At 34.0% G+C, this 12,774-nt stretch overlaps 1 protein-coding gene across 1 annotated transcript in view; it reads left to right on the top strand.

Annotated features, from left to right (window-relative positions):
- BMP5 (bone morphogenetic protein 5) overlaps window positions 1-12,774 on the top strand; it is a 116,502-nt gene that overhangs the window by 46,778 nt on the left and 56,950 nt on the right. The window contains exon 2 of the mRNA XM_003986274.5: window positions 11,539-11,731. Within this exon, the coding sequence (XP_003986323.1) occupies window positions 11,539-11,731 (193 nt within the window). The remainder of the gene's footprint in view (window positions 1-11,538; window positions 11,732-12,774) is intronic.

The raw sequence follows: 12,774 nt of genomic DNA, 5'->3' as shown, positions 1-12,774 counted from the left end.
TTTAATATGTGGTTTAAATAAGGTTGGCCCTTAGCTTTTCCTGTTGCTGAATTTGGTCCTTTATGTAACAGTGCATATGGGTTAGTTGGATGGATTTTTGAGTAATATGAAGAACATGTCAACGTTTTAGCAACAAAAATATTAGAAAATAGACCATCTGATAATTAACATACAATTGGATTGGAGACTCAGGAAGTTGTTAAATTTGAATCTAAAATGAGATAGTCTGACTTGGATCTCAGAAGACTTATTGTTTATTCCAGGTGTGCATCTTAAGAAACTTGCAGGATTTGTATGGTTTGAACTCAAAACCACATACTGCTCAGTGATGAATTTTGCTCTGAGTTTTGTGGTTGACCTGAAATCCCAATACAAAGGAAAAGCCCAGGAGTGTGAAACCAGATCAGCCAAAATATGAGATTCTTCATATGAATACTCTGTGATCTGAGACCGCTAAAGATCCCTTGACTCTAATTACAGTGTGGTCTCATTCAATAAATGTGGGAAGATCGTATGATTTCTTTATTGATTTTGGCACCTGTTACATCTTTTATTAGATCTAACACATGTTCTGAAGTAGGTCTCCAATTATAGCAAACATCTTTTAATACAATGTATAGATTCATATAACTCACCGTTATATCAAAAACTGCATAAATATTACCTTCTATGACACATGATTCATTCTTCTAATTATTTTAAATACAATTTTATTAATAACCATAAAATAAGAGCAATGCTATTTAATTTTTCTATGATCTTCCTCTCCTTCTCCAAGAGTAATATACTATTTAAGGATCATAGAGATTCTAGTAGTCTAGCATGTATTTTTAAGTTTTTAAAGTAGCTAGTGGAAACTGAAAATTAATATATGACATTAAGATTCTAAGTTATCATTATTTATTTGAATTCCTTTCAGAGAAGAAAGGAAAAAAGGAATATATCATTAGGAACAATACTATTTTGTAATATGGGCAGGGCTCATTTAAGAATAAGTGGCTGAGGGGTTTTGCTTTTGGCTAAGTTGGATTAACAGGACCTGTATATTCTCCCTCCTGAAACAACGAACCAACCAACCAAAAAAAAAAAAAAAAAAAGGGAACCAGAACCTGATGCATATTCCTGTATTCGTTCATTCCACATGTATGTTGAATACCCACTGTGTACCAGAGGTTGAGTTAGGAGGGGAGTATACAAAAATGAGCCAAGCTAAAGTGTTGCTGTTGTCAAGCTTAAAATCTAGTCAGGGAGACAGACAGCAAATAAACACTTCGTAGGAAATAAACGTGGGCACCGATGGCCACTTGTGGTCCTCGCCTAATAGATCAGCTACCATTATATTAATTATAGAGCATATATGTGATATATTTTTATATATCATTCTATCCTTCTTAAAAATGTATAAAACCAGGTAATTATGTCTCTAATAACTTTATATGTCATTAAATACAACCACATTTCTCCGTGACCTCTTTGAATGCACCAAATTTCACTGATGAAACCCTATTGGCGGAAACAATTTATAGTTTGCTTTTGTTTCAAAATGACATACCAAACCACAGATTGAACTTGAGTGAACCCTATTAAAGGTATCATACCAATTTAGAATTTAAAGTACTTAATTTGAGAAAGACATTTATATGTTCAGCTACAAAAAATTCTCATATCTTTCATGCTATGCAAACTCTGTTTTAACCTTCATTTTTCCTCCACAGAGAAATTCCAAACAAATTTATTCAGGCTTTTCTTTCTTCCCATTAAATATAATTATTTTTTGCTGGATAAAATGTTTCTAAAATTCTCCAAAATAAGCACTGAATACATTAAAAGTATGCTATGAAAAAGATATCCATTATGTAAATAAACATATTGAAACTCTAGCTATTGGTACACTTAGGGCGAGTGGCTTCAGTTTGACATTGTATATATAATGACATAAAAATTATCTCTTAATTACAATCAAAGGAAGTGAGAATAGATTTCAGGCTTGGGGAAGGGCTGTTGAAGGGGTAATAGACTTTTGATGTCTGTCTTGTCACAGTAGCACAATAGCTAATTCCTATGACTCCTGACCTTTTAGTGTCTCCTAACCAAGTATTGGCATTAATCTACTGCTTATCTGTCACCCACCACATTGTATAGTTCCCATCTCTGTTTTCAATTATCAGTCATTAGAGAAGGCACCGAACAATTTCAGAAGAAAACTCACAAAACCTTTGACCTGTTTTTGTCAGATAACCACAAGTATTCACTCTAGATAAACTATCATTTCATTGTATTCAAGACGTAAAGGAAGGTTCTTTGCTGTATATGCACTTACTGTAACCTCTATCACCTTCAGGTGGTTAAAAATGGACTGTTTTATTTTACTGATGGAACAGAAGAATTTGCAAGGTCATTCAGTGAAATCTGGTGAGATTAGAATGGTTGACCTCTAGCTGCCAGGCAATCTATAAAACCCACAGATTTTTCTAGTAAAGAAAACATGTGAACTAAATATTTACCAAAAGGTGATTATCAGACAGCTGGGCTTTTATGTTGACTTCTTACAGGCAAACACAAACTTTTCTCAAATATTTGTACACAGTGTGATTGAAATCTGTTATTAATATACTAAATATATTCACTTGTTATTAAATAATCATTTTTCATTACAATAAGTGAATTAATCAGGTATTATCTTCTGTTTCAACTATCAACTAATTTTTGAAATTTAATATTAATATCTAACCCACAAAAGATGAACATTTGTTTTAAGTTCCCATTAATAATTTCTGGTATAAAAAGCTTATAATAAAAACCATAACAAAATATTTTCTGTGTTTAGGATGCATTGTTGATCCTCAGGGATAAAAAGAACTAAGTGACTGTCAGACTCCCTTAAAGAGGAGATGCGTCAGAACCAGCAAATTTGATTAGACTAATGGGCAATATGTGAACATCAAATTATGTGCAGCTGTGTTCTCTACCTCATAGATGTGAAATATCTAAACAAGGTATCAAGTAAACACAATTATTTTCTATCCATCCACCCTTATAAAAATCTAGCTCTAGCCTGAAGTTTTTTTTAACACTACTGAACAAATTAAAAAGCCAATAATATTTATTCCATTTATGAATATACCTATATTCCAGGGAAACATACTGACATTCTGATGATCAAAATGGTTGTGTTTTAGGACAGGTAGCAATTTTCTATCATTAAACTTTTATTGACCATTTGCTATAGAAAAAAGTCATGTTTGGGGGTTTGTGCAGGAATATGAAGATAACAAACAAAACAAAAAGAAAATATGGATATTTCTCTAAAGTATCTCACCCCTGGGGTACTTACATGGTGATGTAATAATTACAATGCAAGTGGAAAGTTACTAATATGATAGCTACCACTTTCTGAGAACTTGCTGTGTTGCAGACACCTACACAAAGACTCTCTCAAATATCATTTAACCTTTACAACACACTGCCTTTTATTATCGACCTCCATTTTAAAGATGGATAAATAAAGGCATTGCGATGTTGAATAACTTTCCTAATACCACACTCTTTAGTAAGTTAGGTAAATTAAATGGAATTCAAGTTTGTTTGTTTTTTTACTTCAAATCCAGCACTCTTAAGTATGGCATTCTGTCATGCCCATTATCAAAAGGGAGGTACAGAAAAAGTGCACAGGTACTGAAAATGTCTCCAGCAGGAAAAATTAACTTGGACAGAACATTTCAAAGTAGTATTTGTGGCACTGGAAATGGAGATTTTAAGCAGACGTAGGATTTGGAGCTCTGAAAGTAGGGAATGCATTTTAGTTAGAGGAAAAAGTGAGGAAAACTATCAAGTTAGGAAAGGAAGGGGATTATTGAGGAATCATTAATTCATCCAACTTTCTTTCAAAAGTGTCGACTATACACTTGCCTGTGATATTGGTTACAAAAAAATAATTTCCTGTCTTTGGTTATTAGAATACAGAATGCATCGATGAGAATGGGAATAGTGAAAAACTGATCTGTTCCCAGTAAATTCTTACCACTCCTCGTATTGCACTGCTTATGCTCAGATTCCATATTGTGCAATGACAACGAACTATTTATTGTTCATTCTTTGGCTATAAGCTCCCAAACCTCTTTCCATCTATATGAATCCTTTATCTGGCAAAACTTCTTTAAGACCAAGCTCAAAATGATCTCCTCCTGAAGCCTCCTATACAATGTGTTGTTCCTTCCTTCATTATTCTGCCTTATATTACACTTATCCCTGGAAGCCTCAACACAATTGTATCACAATTGCACTTTTCCGTGTCTGTCTTCCTTATCATGGGCACATATCTCTTTTCTTCTTATATCTCCGTAGCTTTTAGGGCTTGACCTAGAATAGTTATTCGATAAATATTTTGGGATTGAATAAATGGAGAAGTAGCATGGTAGCTAGTTTTAGGATAATCAAAATGAGTATGTGTGGAAGATGAGAAAGAAAAGCAGCCATCTGACAGCCAGGAGATGGACTGCATCCAATCAAGGAGATGGACCAAAAATTTGATATATATTGCTTTTATGAAATCAGAAATTACTTAATTGTCATTGTTTATTTTTATTAAATATATCCATTTTCATGCCAATGCTTGAAATGTAAAGGGTTATCATTATAGCATTCTAATAACCACCGAGGGCTGAATGCTGGGCTCATCCAATCTGGAGCCAAGTAGAGCATGGTACCGTCTTCATTGTGTCCTAACGCTGTCTTCATACAAGATTGAATTCTTTGTGTTCCTAAGTCGTTTATATTTTGTAAAGCAAAATAATATTTACCCATTGGGTCATTAATTAAATTTTGTAAATTTCAAAATCACATGTATTTAAAATTGATTCAGGAATCAATTTGTTTACGCATTTCATTAAGATATTTAAAATATTTAACCATCTCACCTTTCTTTTCCTTCTTTATAAAACTGTATTTATGAAGCATTTATGAGTACAAGTAAGAGTATTTTAACTACAGAACACTTGAAAGTCCATTGAAATTGTTCTTTGAAACAGCACATTCAGGGGGACAGTTTTCTCTCCTTCAGGTCAAACATGACTGGGGTGTCAAGAGGCTCTTAGGGTTTCTGGAATCTGGAGTTTACCATACTCTCCGGAATGGTTATCCATTTAAAGGAACATGTACATGTGCACTCACTGATCAATGAATAGGCCTTTATAGGACAAGTTTATGTTTCTCAATGGACTAGTCAGTGAAGGATGTCTTGTGAAGTGATATATCTTGGTAGTCACATGTTATCTTTGTGTTTTTTTTCCCCTTTAACTTTAAAATGCAGCACAGATAAGTAATAATTCTATGAGTAATCTCTTAATGATTTTTTGCACTCAGCAGCAAACAATGATCTGTACTCTTTCAACAGCTGGCTAGGCTCCTGGGAGAATGCTATCTTTGCCTTGCAGCTACTGATTCTATTTGTGTCTTCCAAGTTATAGCCCTTGTGTGGGAGATTAAGGCTGGTTGCCCATGAATGCATCTTCTTAAGACTGCAGATACATCACAGAATAGATAAAACTTCAATCCTCTGTTAATTAATTATATTCTCCAGATGTTGTAGACATAAAAATCTTTAATCGGGACATTTCTATACAATTTCTATTAGTGATAAAGACATTCAGAGAGGTGTCTGTTTGGAAAAAAGAAAGACTGCAATCAGTCATTAACTTCTGTTCAGTTGTGTCTTAGCAATAAAAGGTTTCAGTGGCTGTCTTTAAACACAAGAAGCTTAATTTTTGCAAAACGTTAGCAATTTAGAGCATTGAGAATGTAGTTTGGTGCTTATATAAGGCAGTCTGTTTCTTTTTACTGTCAGCCCATTAATTATAGAATGTGACTCTTTGGATTCATATTCTACCTTTTGTGTGCTTTGATGTTGCCACTTTTTAAAACCAAATGGTAATAATAAATTAATTCTTTGGTTCTCTCAGGGTTGGTGAGCTTTCAGTTGCTCTTGGTAGTTCACATAGATGGAAATGTTTGCAATATTCAAAAACCTGCTTCCTGAAAGCGATTATTCACCATCATTATGATTGTATTTTGTGTGGTAAACATTCTAAATTTTGCTGACTTATTGATGGTTTATTTTCTCTGAGTTTGCATATATATATATGTTATATGTTATAACATATATATGCATTACATATATAACATATATGTATAGTACATAACATATTATATAATATATATAATATATAATGTATAATTATATAACATATTATATAATAATATTATATATATTATGTTATAACATATATATATGCAGTACAGCAACTCTTTAATTTTTGTAGACAGAACTGTTGGCAACCATCATCTTAAATAAAAATAAAAAATAAAAAAAATAAACAGTCCAATACTGATGGCCTTATTTCACTTTTATGGTGATATTTATCGGCTTACACCTAACAATCTTCAAAACAAGCATGTATCGTAAAGAGAGTGTGGCATTAGTGTAATGTACATATGGCTGAAAATACAGCCTATGAACCTTGTTAGATATATAAGCAGATATGAACATAGCAGTCTGGGCAGGTCATTGTGTTCTCTTTTTAAATGCAATTCCCATAGGTGAATTGATTGATACAGGAGGTGTGTTTTAAATCTACTTAAGTTTATTCCCAAACTCTCTTTTTCACTTCACATGAGAGAAATGGTATCTATGGTAAGAGAAAAAGGAATGGTCTTCACTAGAGAAAAGGGTCAACCTCCTGACCTCAGTATGTTTTAACATGTGTCATTCTATCCCCTTTGACAAATCTGGGTCTTCTTTCGATGAGCTAACCCTCTTGCCTTCCTTTTTGTTTTTCCATTTGTTTTCTGTTTGTCTAGTAATTAAGAGAGTCTTTTCTACTACCAAAGAGGAATGTAATTATGATTTTATGGAGTCTTACATCTTTTAATCTGGTAATACAGATTTTAATAGAAATGATAATAAAGGTGATTAAGGAAACTCATGGTATTTAGTTGATATAATATACAAATTAAAATGCAGATTGAAAGGACCAAATATTTAACACAATATGCATAAAAAACAAAAGATGTATATATTTTTCTGATTTTTTTTTCTTGTTTACTTGCTTATCTTTTAAGCTTTCCAAGACATTTATAACTGCAGTGGGTTGTAGCACATTGTAATATATGGTGAAATAATGCTTAATTTTTACTCAAATCATCAGATAGGAACAAGGCAAGGATATCTCTTACAAAAAGCTTACACTTAAGGGATATAAAACGTGGCTGTATGTTCTTTTTCAACCTGTTTGAGAAAGTTATTCTGCTGGTAGGTCTGGTGGAGAAAAAGTTGGAGTATGGAGGGATCCAGCTGGTGAGTTACAATTATTTTAAAATAAGGTTGTAGTAAAAGAATGAGCTTGCATATTAATATAGATGTTATATAATATTAATTCAAGCTATGAATACAATCACTTGTTTAGTCATAAAAACTCCTCAGATAAGAAATGGAATCAATATTAAATAAGTGAATATAATACAGTATTTACCCAGATAAATATTGGAGGCACTGAGTTCTAGAAGAAATGAGCAGATTCCAGAAAGTATGGCATCCTCTTAAGTAGGAGCATCACAGAGAAGAATGAAAGCATTGAAAGATCAACTTTGCTGAGTAATAATGAGATAAAACAAACAAAACCACATCCAGAAAATAACAAATAAATACAGTGTTGTGTTGTTGAGGGATGAGGAATTGAAATCTTGGCTGTGGAATGAAATTTATTCTCTCCCAATTATATATTGTGGGCTCTTGGGCAAGTTATAGAAACTTACAAACATAAGTAAGGTTGTAAGGATTAGACAAATATGTGCCAAACAAATGAGAGTTAAAGAAATTATCATGTCTTTTGTCATCGGGTAATGCAGCAGGATGATACTTAGTGAACAGAGCCAGATTTTGATCCATTCATATAGTCTTTCATTTAGTATTTATTGAAAGATTTCTTTGGATCAAGCATTCTTTGTGTTAGATGCTAATTAATTATTGTTGATCAAATCCTTGATTGCTGAAAAACATTGTGTAAATATACTAGCTATGAACTAGTCTCTAAGTACAGAACTGTAGGATGTCATTATGTAGGTGGTATGGACATTGAACAAAGATTTATAATGAGCTTTAGAAGACAGACATCTGTTACCGCCTAGCTGTCATCACCCAATTTCTTATTCTTAAATTAGGGATATTAATATTTCACACCTCCCTAGGATTGCTCTTTGAGGTAACTGAGCTTACCTTGTGAATATTTGTGAGCATCATTAGGAGTGCAAAGCTATATAAATATAAGTTTTATTCCATTATTCACTCCAACATGTCCCATGGAATTTACTAGTGCAATTATAATTCAAAGCAATAGGATATAGGAATTTGAGTCATTGGACAAATCTGCACTGCAACTTTATTTTGTGTGGTATATTTAATATAAAATTTTATTAAACTCTTTGAAAATTTGCCTCCTTAAGGAGTTAGGTTAAATAGCCTGGATTAGAAAACTGAAATTTTATAATAACAGCTGAAATTCTAGCTTTCCACTTTATTATACTAACATCTCACAGGGGATTCCAAAACAGTAGATGACTTTACATAATATGAATTCAATACTTACCTGCATTATGCAGGTGTGTGCTTTAGATTGGATGCTAACCTGTATCTCAGGCCTTATTTTTAGGACTATAATTTCTTTGGTCTAAATTTCAAATAAAAAAATGGTTGTTAATGAAAAATTGCATGATGATTGTTATTTAGAATTTTAAATATTGACTTTAAGAATAGAAAAATACGTTTTTGAGTGGCTGGTTGGTTTATACATCATAAAATATGGAAGTCCTCAAGCAGAGTCTGGAACAGTGCAACCTAGTCAAACACATGAACATTTCTGTAGCAAAGCAGTAAATATTTATAGAAAGTGGGATAAATAGAGACTTTAAATTGCCTCAAATCAGCTAATTTCCAGTTCTCCTGCCAAACTAACTTGAAGTTAAACATTCAGTTTTCAGAGCTTTTTGGACTTTGGACTTGTGAATATGAGATTTCAGATCTCCAGTAAAGCATAAATACTTAATAAATTAGGACACGGTAATAATCTACAAGCAGAAGCTGCATAAGAACATAGCTTGGTGGCCTCAACTACTTGAATTCATATTCTTTGGTCTTTATTCTCTCTGCCTCCTCAGTTTTTTTTTTTTACCTTCAAAGTAGAGATAATCAGAGAACATACCTCATTGGTTGTTACAAAGTATAATATGTTAATATGAATTAAATGCTTAGAACAGTGCCCAAATATAATGAGGATCAGAAAAGAATAAGTTTGCAGTGAATTAAATTTAGTTCTTTGTAAACAAAAGTTGTGGCAAGTTTTTTTTTTTTAATTTTATTGTTTATTTTTGAGAGAGAGAGAGAGAGACAGAAAGTAAGCAGGGTAGGAGCAGAGAGAGAAGGACACACAGAATCCGAAGCAGGCTCCAGATTCAGAGCTGTCAGCAGAGAGCCCAACGCGGGTCTCAAACTCATGAACCGTGAGATCATGACCTGAGCCAAAGTTGGCTGGTTAATGGGCTGAGCCACCCAGGCGCCCAATCGGCAAGTTTTAATATGGCAAGTTTTAAGGCACTTTCAGTTATTAGACATCCAGTTTGTAGGCATTTTCTACCCTTACGGATTCCCTCTCACGTACCTGAGTCAGGAGGATGGACAAACAGTACAGAGGGAGATATGTTCATACCAGTCTAAGCTATTGCCAGCAGAAGGTTAGACAGAGAAGTTTAAATTATGGACCAAAATAGCATCCTAAAAATGGGATTGTCTTCCTTATTTAGTGAGAAGCTGATTACTGATCTTCCTGGGAGCAGACCTCTCTTAGGACCAAGATAGTGATACTTAAAAAAACAAAACAAAACAAAACTTCATGCTGAGATGGTGTCAGTATGTGCCCGACTGCCAGAACACTGTTCTTGTCAAGCTTCCCGGGGCCAGGTGTAGATTATATTTTTCTTTGCTGGCTTAGATATGGGAGGTGGAGGTGGAGATGAGCTCCCTGCCCTCCTAAACGGCCTCCTACTCCTGGGGAAAATAAACTGAAGATTGTTTCGAAGGATGAAGGCCAGGAATCATGCATTCCTTTGTCATGAGCTTCCTCTAGACATGGAACCCATCTGGTCCTGGAACTCAGAGTTCTAGCAGCCATGGCCTCCACCCTCATTCCTGGTTGGTCGTGACCCTCTTATATTTTCCTTAATATTAATCCTTCCTCTTGTTTAGGACCCCCAAGTTTCACATAATTACAGCAGCGTTGACATGATTTCAATGATGCACCTAAAGATATTTTCCTATCTTCCTGCAATTTTTGAAACTTAGGAGTTCATTTACGCAACTTACCCATTTTTTATCTTCTTGTAACAAAATTTTAGCAATAGAACACATCACTGGAAATATGTAGAAGTATTATTATAGGCTGTAATTGTAAGGCACCTTGTGCCCAGTGCTTTGCAGTGTAATTTTTGTGATCCTGACCTATATATTATCTTAGATAACAGAGAGATTTTGAGCAAGCTACCAATACTGAGAAACATAACTCCACCACATGATAGTGCATTACTAAAAATGAGTCCTTTGCATAGATAATTTCTTACGATGGTTTTTGGTGTTCAGTGGATATAGTATCAAATAATATACTATTTTACAAAGCCAGGTTATATAATAATATGCCTCACACTTACTACCCGAATTCTTCAACATTCCATAATGTTCCCAAGAGGAAAAGTTCTCTGACTTCACTTGGTGGGAAGGTTGCTGAAGGGGGAAAATATGTTTTCCTCTCTATTTTGAGTAAGAACAGACAGAAGTCTTTGGAAGGCTTTATGCTGCCCCATGGATAAGGAGGTTATACCAAACAATGTATAAGAAGTAATAAAAGTGCTTTTTTTTAAACAAAAGAAGGACATTTCATTTGCTGAAAGGAGAAAAAAAAATTCTGGGGAAGGCATTTTAGAAATAATCCCTCTTGTGAACATGAATTTACTTTATTTACTTGACCTTTGCAATGTCATAAACATAGTTCTTATGCTCCTGCAATTTCTCAGTCCTCCTTGCTATTTTCCTCCCTCGGCTGTGCTAAATCTCATCACTGACTTCACCTGGAACCCTGGGGGTTTCTATTACATATCCCTAATTCCTGTTATGAACCCCTCTGTGTTCTGGTACCTGATAAAATAGTAGTAATCATTTTACAACCTTCGCTTTTAAAAACATTTTTGGATACCCTTTCTAGTTAGGATCCAAGAATTTGTATAAAACCACAGAGGTTATATTGCTTTTGAAATAAAGGTTGTTGGTTTGTGGAATTTCCTTCAACTGGAAACATGTATGAGCCTGCGGTTCCAGTGTTTTCCCAGTTTTATAGTATCCTACTTGCTTGTTTTCATCTTCAAAGCAGGAGAATTTACCATTAATTTCCATATTTTATAAAGGATTAACTTTTTTCCTTCCCTTTTTTTTTTCTTTTCCAGTTGAAAGAGACAAGGATTTTTCTCACCAGCGAAGGCATTACAAAGAATTCAGGTTTGATCTGACTCAAATTCCTCATGGGGAAGCAGTGACAGCAGCTGAATTCCGGATATACAAGGACCAGAGTAATAGTCGATTTGAAAATGAAACAATTAAGATTAGCATATATCAGATCATCAAGGAATACACTAATAGGTAACAACTCTATGTCTAACTTACTATCCTAGCAAATGAATTGTAGTTAAATCCATTGATAATCATGTGATCTGTCATATTATGTTTTCTTTGGGTGTAATGACATTCAAAGCCAGGTGTAGACACATTGAAAGTAAGAGTAATGGATCTGAAGAGTGCCTTCCACATTCCCCAGCTTCTCCTTCCTCCTAACACCAATCTGTGCACTGGATGGTCCCATGCTTCCCCCATACTTGCTTTCCAGTCCCCTTGTCTCCTTTTGTAAATGAGAAAACTTTCGTTTTAGTCAGCACACACAAAATTTATAATTGAAATGATTTAAATCACTTGCTGTTTTTTTTTAAGTTGGAGAAGAGACCCTTTATTTCTCACTGGCATGGATGTAAATTATATGTGTGTTGTTATGTGTATTTTGATGTAAGGCACTATATTTGCAACATTCTGCCCATTAACCTGTATTTCTTCTGTCTACAAAATGGTTAATTCAAAATGTTGCAAAAAATGGACAGATAGTCTGAAATACAAAATATATGAAAACTTCAGTCGATAATTACTGCAAATGAACCATCAAATAGAAGAGTTGAAAAGAAAGCTTAGCAGAGTTGTCTGACCTTTCATCCACTGAAGAAATCTCTTGGGTAAAACCTTCATGGGTGATTAGCCACCTTTGTTGGACAGCTCTCATATGTAGTTTTTTCAAACTCTCATTGATTATTTATTTATTTATTTATTTATTTATTTTATTTCTTAAAATTTACATCCAAGTTAGCATATAGTGCAACAGTGAAATGTTAAGGTGAAATCTGTTTCCATTTATTAGATCTAGATCATCCCTCTGGTGAAATAGTATGTCTTTCTTTGATGAGATATTTAAAGACGGCTATCTTGTCCCCTCCAAGGCTCCTCCCTCTCCTTGAAAATTTCTAGTCCCTGACATTTAGATTTTTCTTGGTTTTGGAGAGTGCCAGAGTTCCCAATGGATGTTCAATGGGACATTGGTCCCTCACAATACTCAATGAAGAAAAAAGAATAAAAAACTTCTG

Source organism: Felis catus, chromosome B2 (assembly GCF_018350175.1).
Source record: "Felis catus isolate Fca126 chromosome B2, F.catus_Fca126_mat1.0, whole genome shotgun sequence".
Classification (NCBI taxonomy): Eukaryota; Metazoa; Chordata; class Mammalia; order Carnivora; family Felidae; genus Felis; species Felis catus.
This window is presented reverse-complemented; position numbering and strand designations above follow the sequence as displayed.